At 43.1% G+C, this 24,535-nt stretch overlaps 1 protein-coding gene across 4 annotated transcripts in view; it reads left to right on the forward strand.

The window, feature by feature from the left end:
• IFTAP (intraflagellar transport associated protein) overlaps positions 1-6,298 on the forward strand; it is a 63,319-nt gene extending 57,021 nt beyond the window's left edge. For all 4 annotated transcript variants that reach the window (XM_067039400.1, XM_067039401.1, XM_059068214.2 and 1 more), the window contains exon 7: positions 6,061-6,298. In XM_067039400.1, the coding sequence (XP_066895501.1) occupies positions 6,061-6,219 (159 nt within the window). In that variant the 3' untranslated portion in view covers positions 6,220-6,298. The remainder of the gene's footprint in view (positions 1-6,060) is intronic.
• Positions 6,299-24,535: the final 18,237 nt, after the last annotated feature.

A 24,535-nucleotide genomic window follows, 5' to 3' on the forward strand; every position in this document is an offset into this window, starting at 1 on the left:
CTGATATGGACTCTGGACCCATGTAACTTTTTTCCTAATTTTATCACTGCTTTTATACACGTGCATTTCCCCCTTACAGTCAAACATTTTTCAAGAGCCTTCCACTTTCCCTTTGTGAATAACTTCTTGCCGTGGTTTCTCTGTTTCGATGAATTTTGGAAGTTTTGAACAGCTTTACTGAACAAAAAGAATTCACATTAAGAAGAGGAAAAATTGTGAGTTCTTGTCCTACTTCCCAAAATATAGAAGAGGTCATTGAAGAAACTTTTGTAGTATTTTAAAGGGAGATTGCCTGTTTTTCCAATTCAAAATGGGACTCTAACATTTTTTACCTGTATAGACAGTTTATTTACCATATTACTGTGTAAGATAACCTACAGCTAAATGCTGTTATTATTGATTTGAGCATTATTAGTTGTATTTATTTAGTGGTACTATGAATGAAAATGATTCCTTCTGTAATAGTTTCCCTCTTAGAATAAATCACGTGAGCAATTTTAAGAAAACTAGCAATTTTCTAATAGTGTACAAATTCTATTCCCTGAGAGGCTACAAAAAGATTTCAATTAGATTTGAAATTAGACACTTGAAATCCACGTTTCTCTCAGCTCCTTAGGCAAAAATAGCAAGTTAATAACTTAATTCACAGTTGTTTTCTGTTTAGTAGCAGGGGATTTGGTGTTCCACTGCACGAATTCTGCTCTTTGAAATAAGTCAGAAGTTCAGTTTGCAATCGAAAAAACTTGGACCCTTATATCTTAGAACCTCAAAATGAACCTAACTTGAAAGAATAGAATTCCCAAAGTGTGCCACAGTAACCAACAGCTGAACTGCATAAATAGAACGGCAGCTTTACAGTATTTGAAGAGCTGTCATTTTGAAGATCACAGTGATGTGTTCTGAACTGCAGTGTACAGCAGGGTTCACTTTGAATTCCATACATGCCCCTTATCTTAGAAGACCCTCCATTCACTCGTGTGTGTCTCTATAAGGTTACTTAATTAAAATGCTAAAAAGTCAGAACTAGTGCCGAGTTCAGTGCTTGGCATACGGGAGAAATGCAATAAGTGTTGAATGAACAGATAATCAGGAAACTTTCCTCACTACCGGGAGTGATTTTCTGGTATAATAAGATGGTTAGGGTCATCGTCTCTTTCCTTCTCTGTTGGTTCATTGCCCTCAATGTGTAAACATGTTTAAGTCTCTCCCATCCTTAACGAAATGAAAGAAAGAAAGAAAAAACAACCTTCCCTTTATCTTGGACCCCTCTTGGCTATTGTCTGGTCTTTCTTCTCCCTTTTCATACAGACTCCAGAAACCAACAGACTCGACTCCTCTAGTTGACTCTGCTTCCTTTCCCCTCACTCCTCATTCAGTTCATTGCAAAATGCCCTTGGTGTAATCACCTGCCGGGACATATTCAGAATAAAGGTACTTCATCATTGCCAATCATCCCAAGGGACACTTTTCACTCTTTCCTTTAATGGGACTCTCTACTGTGTTTTTTACCATTGATTTTCCCTGACACTCATGGTGCACTGGTTCTCTCTTCCCAGCTCTTCTCAGATTCCTTGTGTATTTCTGAGTGTTCTTTCCCGGCCTCCTTTGGGGGTTTTCCCTCCATGCTTCCCTCAGGAGTTGGTATTCCTCAGGGTTCCATGCTAAACCTACAGCTCTTGCCACTTGCATACTTGGATCTGTTTTCATCTCTAGGTTACTACTACCTTTTGTGCTTATGTCTCCAAATCTGTATCTCCAGCTTCAGACCGTTTGCTGAGCTTCAGGTTTGTGGGTTCAATTGCCTGTTGACAATTCTATCTGGATTCCTCGAGGTACATTCCAATCAACATGTTAAAAACTGAGCTTATCTTTACCCGCTTCTCTCCCTGCATTCTTGCTCTTCTCCCCTTCTTATATCCAAATCAGTCATCAGGTGCTGTTATTTTCACTTTTTATATTTTAAAGTATCCGCTCTCAATGCCCCCCGTTCCCATGATCTTGTCTGGACTGCTTCAGCAGGCTCCTGGCTAGTCTCCTGACTCCTGCTCAGTCTTCAGAGTGACCTTTCTTGATGTGCCCTCCAAGAGGGCAGGGTCTCCTGCTGTTCTCTGCATGCCTGTGTCTCATTGTAGGTGCTCAGTGAACACTTGAATGAAGGAAGGAATTTATTCGAAATGCACAGATACCAAGTATCCACCCGCTTTCAAAAAATCCTTCAGCTGGGGCTTCCCTGGTGGCGCAGTGGTTGAGAATCCGCCTGCCGATGCAGGGGACACGGGTTCGTGCCCCGGTCCGGGAGGATCCCGCATGCTGCGCTGCGGAGCGGCTGGGCCCGTGAGCCGTGGCCGCTGAGCCTGCGCGTCCGGAGCCTGTGCTCCGCAGTGGGAGAGGCCACAACGGTGAGAGGTCCGTGTACCAAAAAAAAAAAAAAAATTAAAAAATTAAAAAAAAAAAAAATCCTTCAGCGACTGTTGATCACCTCTGGGAAAAATAGCATGTAAGACCTGTCACGATCTCGCACCGTCTTCGTCTCTTGCCACTCTGTACCTGACATTTTCTGCTATGACAACACTGAACTACTCGCAGGTACACATATGTGCAATTCTGTGTGTTTCCGGCTCGGCCTGTTCACGAGACCTGCTTTTGTCTGCAAAGCTCGTCTTCCCTCAACCGTGTTAAATAATATTACCCTTGAAGATTCTGCTTAGACGGCACCTCTTCCAGAAAGCCTCCCCTGAATCCTTCCCAATGCCTTCCTACCTGGGCTGGGTTAGGTGTTCCTTCTCTGCTCCTGTCACCTTCTAACTATACCGTGTATACTGACTACATTTTACTATGATGATCTGTTGATGTGTCTATCTCATTTCTCTGTGATTTCATACAAGTCTGCATCTTTATATCCTCAGCACCTACACGCTGCCTAGATTTTAATAAACATTTGTGCAAAGAATGGAATAAATCTGAATGATTGCAGGAGACTATTCCCCTGACATTTTAATCCAGAGATGTACTGGCCATCTTGCAGTGTAGAGAGACAGTGATGCCCCCAAAGTGTTTTAAAAGGTCTTGAGTATCATATTTTGGGATTGCAGATACGAAATTATTATTATTCTTGGTTTCTTGCTTTTACATTTCAGCATTTAACTGATCGCCTAAGGAATTAATCTAACAATGATAGCTGCTGTTAATAACTCAGTTTCTAAATGAAGACAATTTATAAGTATATTTTTATATTTTTAAGTGTATTGTAAATGAATAATTCTTGTGTTGGCCTCATATATTTTTTGGCTGGCTAGAAACTCACTCCTTGTTGCCGTTTCGGTTAATAACAAATGACTGATGAAGGAGATCGTGCTCCACAATAGAGAACAATGTAAGTGTATGAGAAAGAACTTAAAGGAGAATAAAAAACTTTTCACTTAAGGATACATTTCTATACCTCTAGTCCCACACTGTTGGGTATTATGGCCGAAAGGTGTACGGGGGCCCTGGGGAAGGGAGAGGAGTGAGGAGGTGGTGGGTCGGAGCCTGTCTGGGAGAAGGGAGTAACTCGGTCGCGGGAGTCGGCCCTCGTCAGAGAGTCTGGAAGTTCAACGTCCAGGCCTCGGTCTGTCTGGGTGGCTGATAAACGGTGAGTCCCGAGTGGGGTGAGGAGTGGGGAGGTGAGTGTGATTTTCCGGAGGGTGGCCAGGCTCCGTTGGGGGTAAGTTAAGCTTCAGCACTTGGCCCTCTGTGCTTCCTTAGCCCTTCTTGCGCCCCTCCGTCGGGGAGCGGGGAGCGTGATGATGAAATCACTCATTTACTTCCGTCTTCTCCCCGACGTTACAGAACCTCGTGGGCACAGATTGTGCTTCTCTTCGTCCTTGTGTCCCCAGTATCTAATTCACATCAAGCACTCCGGGAGCGTTTACGGAGTGAACACACAGAGGGCAGGGAGGTGGGCACGTGGCGGTTGCTCGGGCTGTGTGAGGGAGCCGAGAGGATGGTATGGTCTCGCTGGGGCTTTAGCTCAGCAAAGGGATTTGTCTAATTTGAACCCGCTTCTCAGCCTCAGCGGGAGCTGGGTGAAGGCAAGGTGACTGCATCTAGGGAGAGTGGCCAGTAAGGTCCAGGCAGGTTTTAGAGGCCTCAGGATAGGGTTCAAAGCCCTAGTGCAATGGGCAGCCTGAAACTTGGTGGACCAGGGGTCCGTGGGCAGCCAGCACCCCTTCAGACAGAAGCCCTGGCAGAGCGGGGGCTCTTTCTCGTCCTCTGCCAGGACCAGGCCTGCAAACCTCAGCGCTTACTGCTGGATGCTTAGAGACGGTAAGGATGCTTCTCTCCAGGAAAGGAGCATATACTGTGTCCTTGTGGACGTGTTTCTTCATTTGATCTGGTCTTAGCCATATTACCCCACTGTCACTTTGTGGTGACGATAAATTTAATTTTCAGAAAGTGACCTAAATGGACAGATTAGCCACTCGGCAGACTGATTTGTTCCAGGGTACAGCTGCTCTTTTCAAGATAGTCATGGTATTATGTGGATCCTCGAGTGCATTTTTTTATGTTACGCTGTGAGAATTTTTTAGCTTATTTAAAAAATATCTTTTCTCCCAAAGAGCTATGTCTTGGCTTAGTGAAAACTTCAAGGTCGATCTTTGCTGGTGTTTTTTGTCGCGAAGGTGAAGCTTTATCTACAGGTCGCCCGGGATTCAAATCTTGCTTCTCTTCCTGACTAACTGTGTAGCCTTGGCAAGTTACTTAACCTTTGAGAGCTTTGTAAGATGGGCTGTTTGAAGATTACTGCTAATGCCTGCACGGTTCCTAGTACTGGGGCTGGCGCGTGGTGGGGGCTCACTCCGTGGCAGCTCGCATCATTACCTTTGTCAGGAAAGCACACAGACACTTTCTAACAAAGAGGAAGTGAGCAAGTCTGAAATTTGTTCTCGTGCTGGTTTTACCGAGAAAGGATGATAGATGGCTGGGTGTTTGCTGTTAGCACTGCACACCCAACTACAAGACGCAACTTGCTAAACAGATAGGAGATACCTACTTTTCATGTTTTGGGTTTTTTTTTGCACCTTTGGTAACAGTACACAGTTGCTGAGCTAGATACTCCCGTTTTCAAGAACATTGCAAAAGCCACTAAACGAGATCATTTTCCATGCAAGAATATTGAAAGCTGATTATAGCTTCAGGGCATTTTTTTCATTCTTGCATAAGCCATCCTTTTCAATTATTTCAGCATCACCATACATAATAGAGAGCTACACAGAGGTTCTGGGTGATTTCATTGTATCACACACCATTTGCTTTGGGAGAGGCCTTTTAAGGGGTGATACAGTGAGATTTAAGGCATTAAATCTCTTGTTTATTGGAAAATATGCTTTTTAAAATCTACCTTCCTTTAGGAAGTCTTTAAAATTGACAGATTATGAATAAGTAGATACAAAATTATTACATCTCTTTGCAGCTACTCTGAGTTGCAGATAAATTCTGTAATATTTTAAAAATTCTTGGTAGGAAGAAAGGATCCTGGACTTTTTAATTTAGGGTGCTACTATGTGTTTTAATTCCTGCTGTTATTGGCCCAAGTATTATCTGAAGAAGTAAGTATATTAAGCATAGAATATTTTTATCTTGGAAAATGATGTTTTCTTGCTACAGGTCTTTTTCAGTAAATGGTAAAAGTGTCCTTAAGGTTGACCAAAATCTTAAGGTATATTTTCTCACATTTGAATATAACTCTTAGTTTTTCCATATGCCTGTAGCCCTAACACTAAAAATGGTAAAAATGTAATGAATGTGTGCAAGAGAGGCTTTCTGATTCTTGCCGTGGGCAGAATTAGTTAATGATATTCATTCAGATGCAGGATGGTACAAACGGGGCATATTAAGAGGCTTAAATTAGGTCAAATTGAATAATTGAATTTATTCCTTTACTTAAAAGCAGCTTAATCAGCTCAGAGTGCTGAAGTCTAAAAAAAGTTTAATTAAATATTAATAGAGAGTTTATGTTTTCAACTTTATCTTCATTTACAATGATTATATGTTATTTTCCTCCTTTGTTACCTTTTATAGATAGTCGGAGATGAAGTTCGGCCCTTCTCACTTGATGAAGAATTTGATTATGACGCTGTGATGCTAACCCCCAAGTTCACTCCTGCAGAGATAGATGCCATCAAAGAGCTATGCGAGCAAAAGAGAAAGAGCACAGACTCAGAGAAACCCCGGGACTGATCCACCAAGACGTCTTCGTGTTTATTTTTATTTTGTTCTTATTAGAGCAACATTAGAATATAATCTATACCTACTATAATCCCTTTTGTGGAAATTTGTGTGTGCGTTGATCTATCAGAGTTATTTGTCAGTAGGGAGATGAGACTAAAAAGACCAAAGAGCGCTCTACCCTTACAGAGTTCTCTTCTGCCACGAGGCTGCATCCATGGCTGGTAGGGGGAGATGGAGGGGGCTAATGGGGACAGGAAGCAGTGCCTACAGAAGGGTCCATGTGACGAGAGCACGGAAACTAGGTCATGCGGGGTATTGTAACAAAGACTGGACATTTCATCCCGCCCCCTTGGGGAGGAAGGGCAATTGAACGTGCAAAACACAAAGAACCGATGACGTGATAGGTCACTGGTCTCCGCTATCCAGAGACAGTGGTATGGATGTGAGTGCTGAGAGGTTGGGCTTCTAGAATTGGTTGGGAAAAGACTTGACTGAAAAAGAAAGCATCTGAGAATTGATGATATGTCATATGTTAAATTCTTGCACTTCGTTCTTGCTCTCCAGCCATGTGTGAGGAAAGTTACAAAGTACAAGGAATGATCTCCATTTCCAGAAGTTTACAATATAGTTTGAGAAGGCAAGGCAGAGACAGAGAAGACAACTAGAGAATGTAAAAACTATTAGGAAGTGCTGATTGTGTAAAATACCCGTGAATGCTTTGAAGGGAGGAGAAAAAGTGGTGCAGGCACAGACAAAGGGGGAATAGTATGTATGAAGTAATTTTCATCATTGAAGGAATCAGTAACAAATCAAATGTACTTAGTCTTTTTTTTCTTTGACTATATATTTTATTTCTAGTTTTTCTTTTCCATTGTGGTTTATTATAGGATATCGAACATAGTTCCCTGTGCTGTATGGTAGGACCTTGCTTATCCATTCTATATATCAGGGGTCCCCAGTCCCCGGGCCACACACACCGGTACCGGTCCGTGGCCTGTTAGGATCCGGGCCGCGCAGCGGGCGGCGAGCGGCGGGCGGGCGGGCGAAGCTCCGTCTGCGTTTACAGCCGCTTCCCGTCGCTGCGTGACCGCCTGAGCTCCGCCGCCTGTCGGATCAGCGGCGGCACTGGACCCTCACGGGAGCGCGAACCCTGCTGTGAACCGCGCACGCGAGGGGTCTCGGTTGCGCGCTCCTTGTGCGAATCCAAGGCCTGATGATCTGAGGAGGAGCTGAGGCGGTGACGCCGGCGCTGGGGTGTGGCTGCAGATACAGATGATCGTTAGCAGAGAGGCCTGACTGCACAGAGACCGTCGTAAATCAATTGCCTGCAGACTCGTATCAAGACCCTATCGGTGAGTGGCAAGTGACAGCAAGCTCAGGCCTCCCGCTGACTCTGTATTACAGTGAGTTGTATAATTATTTCATTACATATTACAGTATAATAATAGCAGAAATAAAGGGCACAATAAACGTAATGTGCTTGAATCATCCCCAAACCATCCACCCCCCCCCCCGTCCTAGTCTGTGGAAAAATTGTCTTCCACGAAACCAGTCCCTGGTGCCACATCGTTGGGGACCCGCTGCTGTATCTAATAGTTTGCCTCTGCTAATCGCAAACTCCCCATCCATCCCTCCCCTGCCCCCCCACACCCTGGCAACCACACATCTGTTGTCTAAGTCTGTGAGTCTGTTTCTGTTTCCTAGATAAGTTCATTTGTGTCATATATTAGATTCCACATATAAGTAATACCATATGATATTTGTCTTTCTCTTTCTGACTTGGTTCACTTAGTATCATAATCTCTAGGTCCATCCATGTTGCTGCAAATGACATTACTTCATTCTTTTTTATGGCTGAGTAGTATTCCACTATATATATATGTGTGTGTGTGTGTATATATATACCATATCTTCTTTTTTTTTTTTTTTTCGCGGTATGCGGGCCTCTCACTGCTGTGGCCTCTCCTGTTGTGGAGCACAGGCTCCAGACTCACAGGCTCAGCGGTCATGGCTCACGGGCCCAGCTGCTCCATGGCACGTGGGATCTTTCCGGACCGGGGCACGAACCCGTGTCCCCTGCATCGGCAGGCGGACTCTCAACCACTGCACCACCAGGGGTGCCCTACCATATCGTCTTTATCTATTCGTCTGTTGATAGACATTTAGGCTGTTTCCATATCTTGGCTATTGTAAATGGTGCTGCTGTGAACATTGTGATGCATGTATCTTTTTGAATCATAATTTTGTCTAGATATATGCCCAGGAGTGGGATTTCAGGATCATATGGCAACTCTATTTTTCTTTTTTTTTTGAGGAACCCCCATACTGTTTTCCATACCAGCTGCACCAATTTCAAATGTACTTAGTCTTAATTAGTTTTCATACAGGCCTGTGTTTGTGTGTGTGTGTATATATATTCATAAAAACTGCCATTTATATTCCTTACAAAAACGCTCTTGATTTAATATTGCTGTAATCAGGTGATTTCCACATCTATTTTTCTTTGTCTAGTCAAAAGACTTTCACAAAACACTATTTATGTGCCAAGCCTATGCTAGGCAATGGGGAGGATACAAGTAAATTAGACATGGTCTGACATAGTGGGGAAGACAAATGTATAAACAGATAATTATGGTAGAGCTGCACTGTCCAGCATCATAGCCACTACCCACTAGTGTGACTGAGGAACTGATTTTTAAATGTTAATTTTATTTTCATTTAAAATATAAAGTTGATATTTGATGCACCTATTATAAAACTCTCAAGTCCATTTGGAACAACTTGGGTATGTGAATCTACTTTTTCAGTTGCAAATTTTATGACATCTAAAAACAGATCAGGGCTTCCCTGGTGGTGCAGTGGTTGAGAGTCCGCCTGCCGATGCAGGGGACACGGGTTCGTGCCCCGGTCCGGGAAGATCCCACATGCCGCAGAGCGGCTGGGCCCGTGAGCCATGGACGCTGAGCCTGCACATCCGGAGCCTGTGCTCCGCAAAGGGAGAGGCCACAGCAGTGAGAGGCCCGCGTACCACCAAAAAAAAATAAAAATTAAAATTAAAATAAAAATTAAAATTAAAAAAATAAATAAATAAAATTAAAACAGATCATTTATTTTCGATGACACCTTAGTGTCTAAAATATGCTATAAATGTAAAATGCGCATTGGATTTCAAAGAATTAATATGAAAAATTATAGACTATCTTGTTTTATTTTTGTATTGATTACATGTTGAAATGATAATATTTGGGGTCTATCTGGTTAAATAAAATATATTATTAAAAATTACCAGTTTCTTTTTACCTTTTTAATGAGGCTACTAGAACATTTAAAATTACACATGTGGCTTGTGTATTTTTATTTCACAGCACTGCAGTAGAGTGTAATCAGTTTGGTAAGAGTAATGTGTACTAAGAGCTACTGGGCAAAGCAAGTTGGCATTATTGAATTATTCCTTGGAGAGCTGGAGAATCTTCAAAGAGGAGGTGACATTTGAGGCTGGCCAGGAAGAATCAGTAGGACTTTTTGATTGGAGGCTATTAGAATAGTTTGTGTGGGAGATAAGAGCCAGAATTAAGACAGTGTAAGTGGATGTGGAAAGTATGGATTTGATTAGAGGTTTGGAGGGAGAACTAGCAAGGATTTTTGATTGATGCAATGAGGGGATGAGGGAGCAACTGTGAGGTTAAAACAAGATTTTAGCATGCAGTCTATACACACATGCTGACTTGAGGAGCCAACTGCATTGTGACATAATTGTTCATAAGACCAGAGGATCTCTTTTGACTCAATATATATACACATAGCATTTTGGTATTTTAGATGAAGAAAGACTTCACCATTTTTAAGCATCCTAATTCTATGGACTTAAATAGTTTTATAATAGAAGAAACAAAACTAAGTATTCATAAAGAATTACACTTTGGCAGAGTATTCCATTAACTAGGCAGGGTAGATGGCAGGTGAACGTGACTGTAGAGCATTCTGTCTGTAGAGTTGGTGTATTATTGGCTTCATTCCTTTCAGAAATTTTTTAAAAAATAAATTTAAGTAATTCATTTATTTATTTTGGGGTGCGTTGGGTCTTCGTTGCGGTGCGCAGGCTTCTCATTGTGGCAGCTTCTCTTGTGGAGCACAGGCTTTAGGTGCGTGGGCTTCAGTACTTGTGGCATGTGTGCTCAGTAGCTGTGGCTCGTGGGCTCTAGAGCATAGGCTCTGTAGTTGTGGCGCACAGGCTTAGTTGCTCCGCGGCATGTGGGATGTTCCCGGACCAGGGCTCGAACACGTGTCCCCTGCATGGGCAGGCAGATTCTTCACCAGTGTGCCACCAGGGAAGTCCCCCCCTTTGGAAATTTTTGATTCCTACATTTTTTGGGGCAGTTGTGCATTACAGCAAAAGTGACACTGGAAAATGGGTCCCTTAAGGCCTTTGAATGAAATAGTTCTGTCCCAACTGTACCATTACTCTTCCCCTAACTAGCAAATACTCCTGTATGACTTTCAGCTTTCTGGGTCCCTTGAATCGATGTGAATGGTTTATTTTACGTTGGCTGGCAAACCCTAACCAAGTGCCTTTCGAAGAAGCCTGAGCTTGTATTCATAGATAATGCTTACCCGGATTAGGTAGTGGCATTGAGGATAAGAAAGAGTAGAAGTTAAGGAGGAGCTCCTGCATGTATACACCAAAATGGGAGGGAAGAAAAAAAGAGTATCTTGAAATAATGTAGCAGTTACAACGCGAACAAACTGGAATGGAGAAAATTTCACTCCAGGCCTGCAATACCAGCCCTAGCTTGTTCAGTGTGGTGGCACACCAAGCACTCGTATTCCTTCAGGATCCATCTTACGGGGAGTTGCACAAGAAGGAGAAAAAATACTTAGGCCTGATATTGAACTTCCTTGATTCCTCCATCAAGAAATTTCTTTTCCCGTGAATGAGATAGAGCTGTACCCTCATTTAAAAGAATAAATTTTCCTTATGTGCCAGGTAACTGGATGGATGAATTAAAATATGAAAAAGACAAACAAAATTTTTCATTTCATTGGCTTGTTTCTTGGAGGTCGAAGGTACTTGAGTACAATAGCATGGGAAATGACATGAAAGAGACAATCTTAGAATTTCCTAGAAAAATATTTCTCCATATGTGGAAGAGAAATCGATACTTTTCACCCTGGCCTACCCAGCCCTTACACCCTACGGCCCCTACTTACCTCTCCAATCTCATCTTGTACCTTCTTCCTCGTTTTTTATTATGTTCTAACCAGTTCGTATTCTTTTTTGTTTTTCAAGCACTCCACCTGGTTTCCACCTTAGGACCTTCGCTCTCACTGTTCTTTCTTTTTTTTTTTTTTGCGGTATGCGGGCCTCTCACTGTTGTGGCCTCTCCCGTTGTGGAGCACAGGCTCCGGACGCACAGGCCTAGCGGCCATGGCTCACGGGCTTAGTTGCTCCGCGGCATGTGGGATCTTCCCGGACCAGGGCACGAACCCGTGTCTCCTGCATCAGCAGGCGGATTCTCAACCACTGCGCCACCAGGGAAGCCCTCACTCTTCTTTCTGACTGGTCTTCCCAAGTCTTGGTGTAGCTGGGTCCTTCTCATTATTCAGGTCTCAGGTGAAATGTATCTCCCGGGAGTCTCTCTCTTGACCACCCTATCTAATCCCGTTCTTACAACCTTCACTCTGTCCTGGTTTATCCCATTATCTTACCTCGTCTGTGTCTTCTCTGACTCTCCCATTAGATCAGAAACTGCAAGAGGGCGTGGACCTCCTCTGTCTTTTTACTGCTGTGTCCCCAACACCTGAAAAGGACCTGCAATAAAGTAGGTGTTCAATAAATATTTACTGAATGAATCACACCTAAAGTATGAGCTTATTAGTTTGAAGAACCCAGATGTCCATTTCATTGATTCAGTTTAGTTAGACATATACTGAGCACTTCTGGTATATATTCTTACTTAGACTCCTAACAATCCAGTGGCCCATGCAAATTTGGGAAGCCTCACCTGATTGGCTTGAACTGTTCCATCCAGTCGGTTCCTCCTTTTCCTTGCCATAACTCCATGGAAAATTGAGAGACTCTTGGCTCACGTGGAAACTTGACCCACTTCTCAATTGTTCTTTCGAAACCTTGTTACGACTTCTTAACATTAAAAACCCTATGGAGGAGCCATTCATGTGATACAATACTGATATTGCCAACATTCTACATTAAAAAGTGTGGACTGATGACTAAAGGAAAACTGGAAAGGGAAAAAGGAAACAAAGAGTGAGGTAGGAAGGAGAAAAATTTCATTTTGGTAGCTGCCTGTTAAACAGAAGCCTTTATCCACTCATTCAAAAATGTTAATGTTCATAAGAGTCATCACATTTAAGAGGTGGTCTTAAAGCCTAATTCCCTCACTTTCATTACATCTTTATTATTTTGAGTGTCATGTAAGCCATGAGAGGTTTTTAAACAGAGGAGAGACATAATCTGACTTACATTCGGGGGGAGATGGTGGAAAGGGGGTAGGGCTGTATTCTATTGGGGGAAGATATCCACTGGAGGGATGTGTGTGCCAGGCTATATTGTTCTCTCTCTGGAAGTTTCTGTGATTTAGTTATCCCCAGTATTCTGAAAATTTACGATGATCTGTGTTGACACAGGTCTATTTTCATTTTTTGTCCTGGGCACTCAGTAGCCTTTTAGATGGGAAAGCTACATCCTTAGCTCTGGGAAATTGTCTTGAATTATTTTTTGATGACTTGCTTCCTTCCATTTCCTCTTTTCTTTCTTTCTAGAATGTTCGCTTTTTGGATATTGAACTTCTTAGATGCTACTACAATGTTTTCGTACTCTCTTCTGTTTTCTTTCCTTTTGCTCTGTTTTCTGAGATTTTTCTCAACTTTATCTTCCACGTTTTTATTGCAAGGTGCGTATTAGTTTCTTTTTTGAATTTTGTATTATTTTTAAATCTGCTAAATAGTAAAGCCAATTCCATGAGAAGCAAACAAACACCAAGAAACCACATCCAGAGTGATCAGGACAGCATGCCGGAGCTGCATCAGGGCTAGACGATTAGAATTGAGAGAGTGAAGGTAGCGTCTCATCCATGGTGCCTGTTGATGGGAAGCACTTGTGTTCTTGATGCTGAATGAATGAGCCGTAAGAGATGGAGATGCCAAGAGGGACTTGGGTGTTCGCAGCATGTTGTAGAAAGCGTCGGGTGTGAACAAGTGGAGGCCAGGTAAGTTCTAGGATCCCTAACACTGAGAGAGGGAAGTGATGCATTAGGTGCTGGGTCTTTGGCTGGGTTGCCTTTGGAATGTATGAGGCATTCATGTGTTAGGCACTCCATCCTCTAAAGCAGCTCCTTTTTCTCTTCCTGACGTTCCTATTTCTGTTTATGGCACCACATTAGTTGCCAGAGGCTATTATTTTGGCCTCTGCGCTACCTTTCATTCCAATCTCTCCTCTGTACCCCCCTGGCCATTATTCAAGACTTCATTTTTACTTGTCTCCTCCAGGAAGCCTTCCTACTTCCCATTTAGTCTCTAAATGCCTCTATTCTTTCCATTCTGGCTTGTTTTACACATTGTTTTCATATTCATCTTAATGTTAGTATCTTGTTTCAAAACTACTACTAGCTGCTCATTGCCTACTGATTATTAAAAACTTCTCAGTTTAGCATCCAAGGCCCTATTCCCTTGTACCCCCATGATACAGACAAAACCGACTACGTGTGGTTCCCAAATGCTGCCTCCCACCTTCATGCTTTTCTTACTGTTCTTCCTTTCTGGATGGTCACCCTTCATTTCTGCCCCGTGAATTTCACCTCATCCTTTAAGATGCACCAGGTATAATTTCATCTTCCCCAGAACCTGGATATCACTTTGTAACACTGTTGCTACTTGTCACACTCTGCCTTGTGTACATGTCCCCCCCCTCACTGGAACCCACCCCCCTCACCAACTCCAAAGGCAAACACCAAATCTCATTCATTCTTGCATCTTTAGGAAGCACTGTCTCTTACGTATTATGGTTCTTATCTGGCTTCATTTACTTACAAAATCCAGGAAGAGTGCCACAAAAATGGATCCCATTAAGATTTATTCACTCAACTAATGTTTATCTACTGTCTGGTTCTTTTGTTACATTTTGTTTTTAGAAACAAATAGTTAATGTCATGATTTGTTAATCCATTGAATTTATGATAAAGAAATGAAATGCAAAATGTCTGCACAAGCTGCACCAGAATGTTGATCTATTGAGAGAACAATCAGAAAAAGTAATTCCATCCAGTACAAAAATGGGAGGAAAAAAAGACCCAACTATATGATTCTAATATAAGTGAATTTTGCATGAAGGAATGTAGGAAGACATTTTAGTATCAAAATAATGGCAAGTCAGTAATAAAGGTTATGGTACATGATAAATAATTATAATACTTTGCATCTCTATGAAAATGTACAGGCTTTCTAAGAAGATTTTTGTTGTTGGTTCCACTTCAGATGGTAGTAGATTATCTCCATTATGTGTATTAAAATATTGACATCCCTGTTAAGATTAAAAAAGTAAATCCAATAAGTCTCCAAATTGTGTTAATATTGGCTATATTCTCGGAAGAAATTAACATGAATTTTAGTTTAGGTTAAAAAGTATTTTCAAAGGATGGCTTATGTGCAAGTGGTGGCAATGGTGCATGAAGTAATTAGGATGTTTAACAACCATGCAGAGAAAACTGCTAATTCTTCTCGTTTTTACCCACAAAGATGGGAAAACCTGGAAGGTATTTGAATCACAGACATATCGGGGCATTTTTGGGGGAAAAAACCATGGTATCAGATGTCTTTGCAAAAATGATTTCCTAAGTCCTTTGGGTTTCAGAAGGTCATTGTCTTGAACTTATAGAGGACTTAGCTTGAAAAATAAAGGTCGGCTGATTCCTGAGGAGACTTCAGTTTCTGGAGAGTAGTTTATGCTTTTCTTTAAACGCTTTGGTTATAGTGTTATCCTGTTATTGATGTATTGAGTCTAATGACTTCTGACGACTCGATGTTTTTTGTATCTATCTGTCTATAGATGATACATAGTTCATGTGTCTATATATTTATTATTTTGCAGTGAATCCAACTTATTTTCAAATGTGAATGAAATCCACAGTTTGGTCAGTCTGTGTTACCTTTTTGTTTTGCTAAAATTGAGTTTGCTAACCTTTCCCTGGGGAAAAAACCTGCAGCATTTGTTTCTTCAGCTCTATTCCTGTTATTGTTCTGCCCTGTGAGCTCTGCCTATAGCATCGGTTTCTGCTTCCCCCATCCCACCGAGGATAAGTGTAACAGAGACAGGTACACGTGGGTGGATGTTTCGTGTTTGAACAGCTGAACACCTGGCTCCTGGTGTGCAGGTGCCCAGAACTCTGGAGAAGGGGCCTTCATTTAAGAGAAACAAGAAGAATATGTGCAAGTTGCAGATGAGGGCTTGGGTGTTGGACTTGAGGTGTTTCTGTGTTCAAAACAAGAAGGAAATGTGAGTCTCTTACAAGCCAGGGACCGAGTAAAGTGCTGTTCAGAGTATTTCTGGAGAACTTCTTCACTTACCTGATGGCTTCCGTATTTGTTGGTCTAAATGAGTCTACTATCTCCTGTTGAGTTAGGGTCCTCGATTTTCAAGGATCACGAAGGCTTTTATACAGATGGTACCCAAAGTGAGCACTTCTCATTATGGTGAAATTAAGCTCTACTATGCTGTATACCAAATACATCACCTGTCCAATGCCATCACCATAGTTTAGAATGAGAAATGAAGTACATTTTGCTAAAAGTGTGCTCCCTTGTTCATTTCCCCCAAATTTGACAGTCATTACATTTTAAGCAATAATCAATCAAAGTAGAAAGTATTAAGAGAACACTAAGCATCACCTGCGTGTTGACCACATGTTCACCATCATATTAGATGAGATGTGGGAGAAGAAAAATGAACGGCTAAATTCTTAGTAACATCACAGAGAGGCTAGTTTCGACACAGGAAAGAGAAGTCAGTACAGTATCCTGGGGAGCCCAGTGGTGACCAAGTACTACCCTAGCTAGACTCACTGCTTCAAATAAGTTACTGACATTCCATAGCTAAGGGGAGAAGTAAATAGACCTTACTTTCTAGAAGTTGAGCCCTGTGTTCTTTTGGGGAGAGACGGCTCTTCCGGATGATGTGGCATCAGCGACACATGCCAGTATCTGTATGTATGTCCCTGCCCGTGCCCCTCCCCCGTCAGACACTACACCACAGGTGGCACATGTTCGTCTTGCGGTGGTGAAGGGTTGACATCAGAGGCAAAGAAACCCTTGAAACCCATCCCTCCCAGCCCACAAGAGCAGCTTCTCTCCACCACAGCGATGAAAGCCGGAGATAAGAAGGGCATTCCCACCACTGTACTCTCTTGTGGGCAGCTGACAGTTAATGCAGGTGGGCGTGAGGGGCTGCCTGTCTTTTGAAGGTCGTCTGTTGAACTAGAACGCCACCTCCCTGGGGTCAGTGCCCTGCTTTGGCCCAGGCGCTGCTCTGAGAGTAACCAGGTGGTGAATACCTGCCCGTCTTTTCAGAAGATCAGAGGTGGCAGTCAAGAATCCCTCTGTCATTCAAAGGCAAGGTGGTGAGCCTTTGCGATGAGTGGCCGTTGGCGGGGCCACCTTGATTCTTGTTTTCTCAGAGGTCAAAGTCGATTGCTGAGCAGCTGGCTCATCTACCTCCTCCCACCCGCTGGACGGGAGGGAGGCTGGCTCTGCTCAACTCTGGTGAGCACAGCTGAAGTGCAGAAGAAGAGAAGCAAGCGTGAAATGAGTCTGCCATTCAGCAAGCAAATGTCATTGTGCTTAAATTGGACTCTGCTATTTTCTTTTTTTTTTTAATTAAAAAAATTTTTTTTTCCTGCTATTTTATCTTGACCCACAACCCCACACAACTCATTGTAATACATTATCACATACGAGATAGTCGGCTCATTAATAATACTCCAAGGAGACAGGAGTAAACAATGAAAACTGCCACACGTTAGCACCATAATGTACTACAATGTTTTTCCTTCTTTTCATCAAAACCCTCCATGTAATTAAATCCCAAGTAAGTCAGCCAACAAATCCCTCAGCTTCTTTTGTTGTACTTTTGCTTTTTGGAGTGAATTTGTTATTGTTCCTACTAGGTGGCAACTAAGAACGAGCTCCTGGATGGCTCTGAAAGTTTTCCTACGGACAATAGATATTTATTGAGTGCCTCTGATAAGCAGGGCACCAGCGCGCTGGAGCTGCAGCAGCAAAGACAGAATGCGCACCGCCGATAACTGCTGTGATGGCGCCAACCTGGATGAAGTGAAAGAGAGCATTTGGGTGAAAAGGGAAAACCTCCTTAAGGAGGTTACGGATAAGCGGAGACCGTGGTGACAAGACGGAGGCAGGCTTGCGATGACCCGAGAAAGTGCGTTCCTTTTTGAGCCCGTAGCTAGGACAAGACCCTAAAGTGGGAGAAGCCTGACGACCAGAGAAACATAAGGAAAGGCTGCGTGGCCGGGCTGTAATGAGAAAGTGAAGGTTGCTGGAGATAACTGAGGCAGGTAGGGGGTCCTGAGATTGTATGCTACTGGAGGTCACGGTAGGGAGTTGGATTTTAATAAACTCTGTGCCGCGGGAAGCCATGGAGGTGGTGTCCGAAGTCTTTGACGTGCTTTATATTTTCAGAGATCAACTCTGCTTGCTGGTGTTGAGATGGGGTCAGGAGATGAAGCAAGATGACCCGCTGTGTGGCTCGTTTTGCAGTCAGCCAAGCGGGGGGTGCTGGTGGCTTGGGTGTCAATACCGAAGGTGGAGAGAAGTGGATGGATTCAGGATCTACAGTGGAGATGGGGTTGATGGGACTCAGTGAGGGGTTACATATGGGGAGGCTGAGTGGATGAGAAGATTTGAGGCTGAATCCTAAGTTTATGCTTCACAGTTTTCTCTTCCAACCTCTGAGGGTTAAAGTTAGGGTAAAGAAAAACACGTTGATGGGGGGGTTGAGATGTGTCTGGAACTTCCAAACATAAGCCTGTGATATTGTAGGAGGTTTCATTCTTTGTGAAACGTCATCTTTCTGACTTGTGATACTTCTCAAGCCAAGTGCTGTTCTCCCTCTTTTCCAGTTGAAACCTGTGGATTATTTAATTACACTGTCACTTTGCGATAGCCCGGCCTCATTCTCATTCACCTCAGCATCTGAAAGAGGTTTCAAGCCAGTCATCTAAATATCAGTGGTGGCCACTGCACCTAGCATAGGCCTAGACATTGCCTAATAAATGTCTGGAATCGAATTGAAAAGGGATTTCGGGCAACGCCTCTCTGTGTGTGGTCTGTAGTCCCACGTGGTTCTGTGAACCGTTTGTTACAAGTCCACGGCAAGAAAAGTCGGGAAATAAGAGCCAACATTTAGAAGCTTTTATAGCAAATTGAAATTGCTGTGGCATCCAAGCAGCATTTCATTTTTCCGGTAATTTACTTTTATTCTGTTTTATAAAATAGCTCTCTAAGATGTATTGGAAATGATCAGACAAAAAGACGAAACTGGGTTTTCACACCCAAGCAGTTTAAGAAGCACTGATGGAGGACAGTAGACAATGTCATTGCCTTTCCGAGGAGAAAAGTGTGGTGATGTCACGTGACAGGTCAGGTATTGGCGGGGAAACAGAGCTGGATTTTGCTCTTTCTTGCTTTGGCTACTTCCTATCACAAGTGGGCTCTGGGGTGTCCAGGACTCTCTTGATGTATGTAAGCTCTGAAATGCTGAAACGGGAAGCGAGTGAAGGAGTTCCCAGGGTGTGCTTTGTGTGGAAGCGTGAAACTGAGCTTCAGCAGATGATTGAAAAGCTATGTGTGAACAGGGCCGATTGTATCTGTTTCGCCTCTATGAGCTGCTCCCAAGGGGCAACTTGAAATTGGTTTGCATCTCAGAAAAGCCGTAAAATGTGGGGTTGGGAGGTACTTTCTGAGACTGTTTAGTTCCATTCTCTCGTTTTACAGATAAGTAACTCAGACCCAGAGGATACGTTCTGAGGGGAAAATGTCTCGTACGGTCCAGGAGCCAAGGATAAAGGGCACTGGCTGATCTTTTCCACCCCGAACCAAGCCGAGCTGGTGGGTAGTTTTGCACAAGGCTCATTTTTCAGTGTTGTGATTTGGATCAACTTTCTTCACAAAACCACATCTCTGTAAAACCGGAGCCTGGGAACCCATTTTTAGCCTCTTGTTTAGACGTAAACCAAAGTTCTGTTTAGTCGTAAATCTGGGCTGGAAGAATACAACCACGTGCTCTAACAGCTTTCCCGAGTTTGCACATCTGTCGTTGGAAATATTTGCCAAGAAAACGTCACGAGGAAACCAAGCAACCGGGGTGATTTGTGTGCAACCCGTCTTTGTCCATTTCCGGTAGGATTTTACGAGCATTTAATTGTTTTATTGAGGGTCGTCAGGGCTTAGCAGGTAAGAGGATGAGTTTGGGGGTCAGGAGGAGCAGAGTTTGAGTTCAGCACACGTTCGTCGGGCGATCGTGTGAGTAATGTCAGCCCTGCCGGTTTAATGTATCTTTCTTCCAGTGGGGGTCATACTGCCTGCTTCACAGCGTTGTGCGGTTAAAAGGGGTGATACATGTGAACACTTAGCGTGGCGCCTGGCACAAAATAACGACTCCATAGTGGGTTGTTGTAGGCAGATGTTCTCTGACGTGGGAAGGGGTAATGAACGCAGAGGGTCGGGTGAAGAGGCGGGCTGCTCAGTCAAGTCCAGTGTGAGGACCCCCTGTTTCTCCAACGTGACAGCACAGGCCAACTCTCCAGAGCTTTCTAGTCGGTACTGAATGCGGGAGGGAGGACACCAGAGAGGATCTGTTGGTCCGCGAATACCTTCATCTGCTGGGTGGACTTCCTCCCAAGCAAGGAATTAGAAGCACTGACATAATGCCTCAGGGAGAGCTGAGTGAGCCTGAGCTCCAGGGCCTGGGTCTCCATCCCAGGGGCTCATTTGTGGGAAAGAAGGAGGTGGGTGTGTCTCTGAAAGTCGGTCACAGCAGAGGACACTGAGCCAAGTAGAAATGTTAAAGGCAAGAAGATGAGGATGACGGAGATGTGGCTTAGAAATCGAGACAGATGCCTGGCCAGTTACTAGCAAAAAGGAAGTCAGGTCTCTAAGGAGAACAGATGTCTATGGCCAGGATTTGAATCTGGTGAGAGACTCGGTTTCTAACCCTCATGCCAGGGAAGACAGCGTTGCAGTAAGTGGAGCTGGGTGAGCACGTCAGGCTTCACCAGCAGGCATGGTTTGGGGCAAATTTCTCAGCTTCTCTACGTGTCATTTTCTTAAGGTATAAAATGAGCTAAGTCCTACCTTGCAGACTTGTTGTGAGGACAAGAGAAAATGCATATCAAGTGTCTAGGACAGTGCCTGGTATGTGCAAGATGGTTAAAATGGTACCTGCTATTTTAATCTGTTAGTGCCTAGTTTGGTTCCTAAGGATACAAAAGTCCCTAGAGATTGAGTGGGGCAGTGCTTTCAAAGCTCAAGGAAAGCAAATGGTATGCATGGCAGTCCTTTCAAAGCTCAAGGAAAGAAAATGGTTTATGTAGACCAACATTTCCAAAGGTGAGTTCGTTAGAATCTCAAGGCCTTGAGATGCTCTAGAATAAAAAGCCTCTATGGTCAAATGTTGACAATACCTCCCTTTGGAATTTCAAATTGCACATTAGAACATTAAAGGCTCTGAGAATTACTGCAGTAAAGAAAGAGCATTTTGCTTAATCTTGTATGGAGCGTTTACCAAACCTCACTGTCTTTTTTCTTTTTCCTTCCTTCCTTCTTTCCTTTCTTCCTCTCTATAAGCTTCCCTTCTTTCTCTTTCTTTTCTTCCTCCCTCCCTCTCTTGTTCTTTCCTTCATTTCCTCCTTTCTCCCTTCTTTCTTCTTTCCCTTCTCCCTTCCCTTCCTCCTCTCTCTTCCCCGTCTGTCCCTCCTCTACCCTCCCCTGCCCTTCCTGTTACCCAGAACACTTCTAAGCTTTGAAGTGTTTTGATTAAGGAACACTGAGACCTACTTTGAATGTCTGAATAATCCAATAATTATAAAATTATTTTTTACAAATAATTATAGATTATTATTTAATATAATAAAATCTAATTAAGTCATCTAATAAAATCCTTGTAGGTTTCCATTTTATTTAAATATTGAAAAATTGCCTAGAGAATCATGTCCAGTCTTCCTCTTTGTCAATAGGTCCAAAAAATAGCTTTCTCTCTTGTGGATTAGCGTGAATCTGACTGGATTTTCTAGAGCAATTCTCAAACTCGAATGTGCCTGCAAATCCCTCAGGGAAATTGTTAAAATACGGATTATAATCCAACAGTCCTGGGGTGGAGCCCGGAATGATTCTAACAAGCTCCCTGGTGACACTTGTTAGAAAAGCAGAGTCTCAGGTGTCCCCCCTACATTTACTGAGTCAAAACACATACTTTCACAACATCCCCAGGTGGTTCATATACACAGGAAAGTTTGGGAAGCGCTGGTCCATCAGGGTTTCTCAACTCTTAGCTCCGTTGATATTTTGGGCCTGGTAATCATTTGCTGTGGAGGCCGCCCTGAGCACCGTGGGGAGCTGAGCAGCATCTCTGGCCTCCGCTCACTGGACGCCAGTAGCATTCCCCTTCCAATTGTGACCAGCAAAACGTTCTGCCCGAATTCACGAGCCTGCTCTGTGGGGCGAAACGTACCCAGCTGAGAACTGCTAGTCTAGATCCATCAGATTGTCTCGTATTTCTGTTCCTGGGCCACTTGGAGATTCTTTTTTTTTGTTGTTACTCCTGTTAAGTGCCTTGTTTCTTGGGGTTGTGGTTTTTAAATTTTTTCTTATTGAGGTATAATTGACATATAACATTATATTAGTTTCAGGTGTACAACATAGTAACTCAATATTTGTACATATTTTGAAATAATCACCACAAATTAACATCCATCACCATACACAGCCAGGATTTTGTTTCTTGTGATGTGAAGTTTGAAGATCTGTTGTCTTAGCAACTTTCAAATATACAATAAAAATTATTAATATAGTCACTGTGCTGTACGCGACATCTCCATGACTTATTTATTTTACAAGTGGGAGTTTGTACCTTTTGACTCATTTGGAGATATTTTCAATGAGATAACTAAGTGATAATCTCACTTAAAATAATAAAGTTGGCCATCCATAGTTCTCAAAGCTGATCCACGTCAGAATCGCCGAGGAAAGGTTTGCGGATTCTGACTCATCAGGACTGGGGAGAAGTTTAGGAACCTGTGTTTTTTTAAAATAAAGATAATATTTTAGACTTAGGGAGCAATTTGTGCCAGACACTGTTCTAGGAGCTTTCCCCACATTAACTCATTTAATCCTTATAAAACCCTATAAGGTAGATACAGATATTATCTCTATTTTACAAATGAGGAAATCAAGCCACAGAGTAACTTCTTAAGGTTACAGAGCCAGTATTAGAAACTGATTGGGCTGTGAGGGTGGTGTCTGTCTAGAGGGTAGCACTTGGGAAAAGTGTCGCAGGTGCTGGTGGCCTTGGGGATAGCGGGTATGGGGGTTGTACAGCCCAACTCTCTCACCCTCTGGGTGGTTATATCCATTTCACGTGGAAAGACTGGGCCACTGACATTCGCAGAGTTATTTCCTTGTGCTAAGATTATTGCATTCTTCATTTTTTCTGGGCATAGTAATAGAGTTGTCCATTTAGGGCATTTTGACTTATTTCCCCCAGTTGACTTTTCTTGCCCTTCTATTTCCTATATCATCTCCCCTCTGCCCCCTGTGAAGTGCTTGCCTTTATCAGACAAATGCTTCCATCTTGAGTCTCCAAATAGAGTGAAGGAAATGGAAACATGTATGTCCTAGTGACACTTTATGAATGAAGAAATAGTCATTTTTAAAGATCTAGAGTTTAAATGATTAACATTAGGGTAACTAACACAGTTAGTATATTACAGATAATTTTTATTTATTTTCACCTCACCTGATGCAGAATGATGGTATTAAAGCGATGATTAATTCTACGGTGACGGCTGAATTGTGGGCCACATGAAAACAAGATGAAATTTTAAAAGGCCTTAATGTAAAGTCCTTCACTTAGATCCAGACATCCAGGGACACAAACTTCTAGAAGTATTTCCTGGAGTCATTTCTAGAAATAAAGCTGTTTAAAAATTAGAGCTAGCATAAGTTAGCATTTACTATATTTTGGGCACCATTATAAGTTCTTTAAATATTTGAGCTCATTTAGTCTCTCCAACAACCCTATGGATAGGTACTATTATTACTAGAAGTTTACAGATGAGACCACTGAGGCACAGAGAGGTTGCATAACTTGCCCAAAGTTGCACAGCTGACAAGGGGCAGAGCTGGGATTCTAACCTGGGTGTCCTGGCTCCAGAGTCTGGGCTCTGAACCACCCTGACTGGATTTTGGCTGGGATGATATCAACTCACTGTGGTTATGTTGGTAATCCGGTGCTGACCAGAATTTACATTGTCATTTTCTGTGTCCTTCATTAATTAAAAAAAAAATGAGGACCAAAGGATTGTTAATAAACGCTATTAGCGTATTATTAGTTATTAGCATGATGTTTCAATACATCGACTCCATGGAGGTTCAGGGAAGGGTATGATAGAAAGGATCCTTGGGGCTTCCCTGGTGGCGCGGTGGTTGAGAGCCCGCCTGCCGATGCAGGGGACGCGGGTTCGTGCCCCGGTCCGGGAGGATCCCACGTGCCGCAGAGCGGCTGGGCCCGTGAGCCGTGGCCGCTGAGCCTGCGCGTCCGGAGCCTGTGCTCCGCAACGGGAGAGGCCACAACAGTGAGAGGCCCGCGTACCGCAAAAAAAAAAAAAAAAAAAAAGGATCCTTAATTGTGAAGATACTGGGCAAACGTGGGTGTTTACTGCTCGTGGGACTATAATGTTGCCCTTCTGCAATATTTCTGTGTCGGAGGGGGCTTCACTGGAGGGACTCGGGAGTAAATTTAAGGGGCCATGGTAATGCGAACACAGAGATCTGGCACTGGGAAAGCTTTTACAATCCGCATCTGCAATGGAGGCATCTGTGTCGGCTGTCTCAATAAGGCTCTTACTTGACTTTCAATAGAGGGGACCAATCCTCTTGATGGAAGTGATATTGTAGGTGAACAGTTTTGCTTTGTTTTCCCAGAGAATCCAAGACGAGCAAACATGGCCAGCAGTTTTCTCCCCATAACCCTACCTGGCCTGTTAAAATACGCAGCTCCAAGCTTTACTGAAAGAACGTGTTT

Source organism: Kogia breviceps, chromosome 7 (assembly GCF_026419965.1).
Source record: "Kogia breviceps isolate mKogBre1 chromosome 7, mKogBre1 haplotype 1, whole genome shotgun sequence".
Taxonomy (NCBI): domain Eukaryota; kingdom Metazoa; phylum Chordata; class Mammalia; order Artiodactyla; family Physeteridae; genus Kogia; species Kogia breviceps.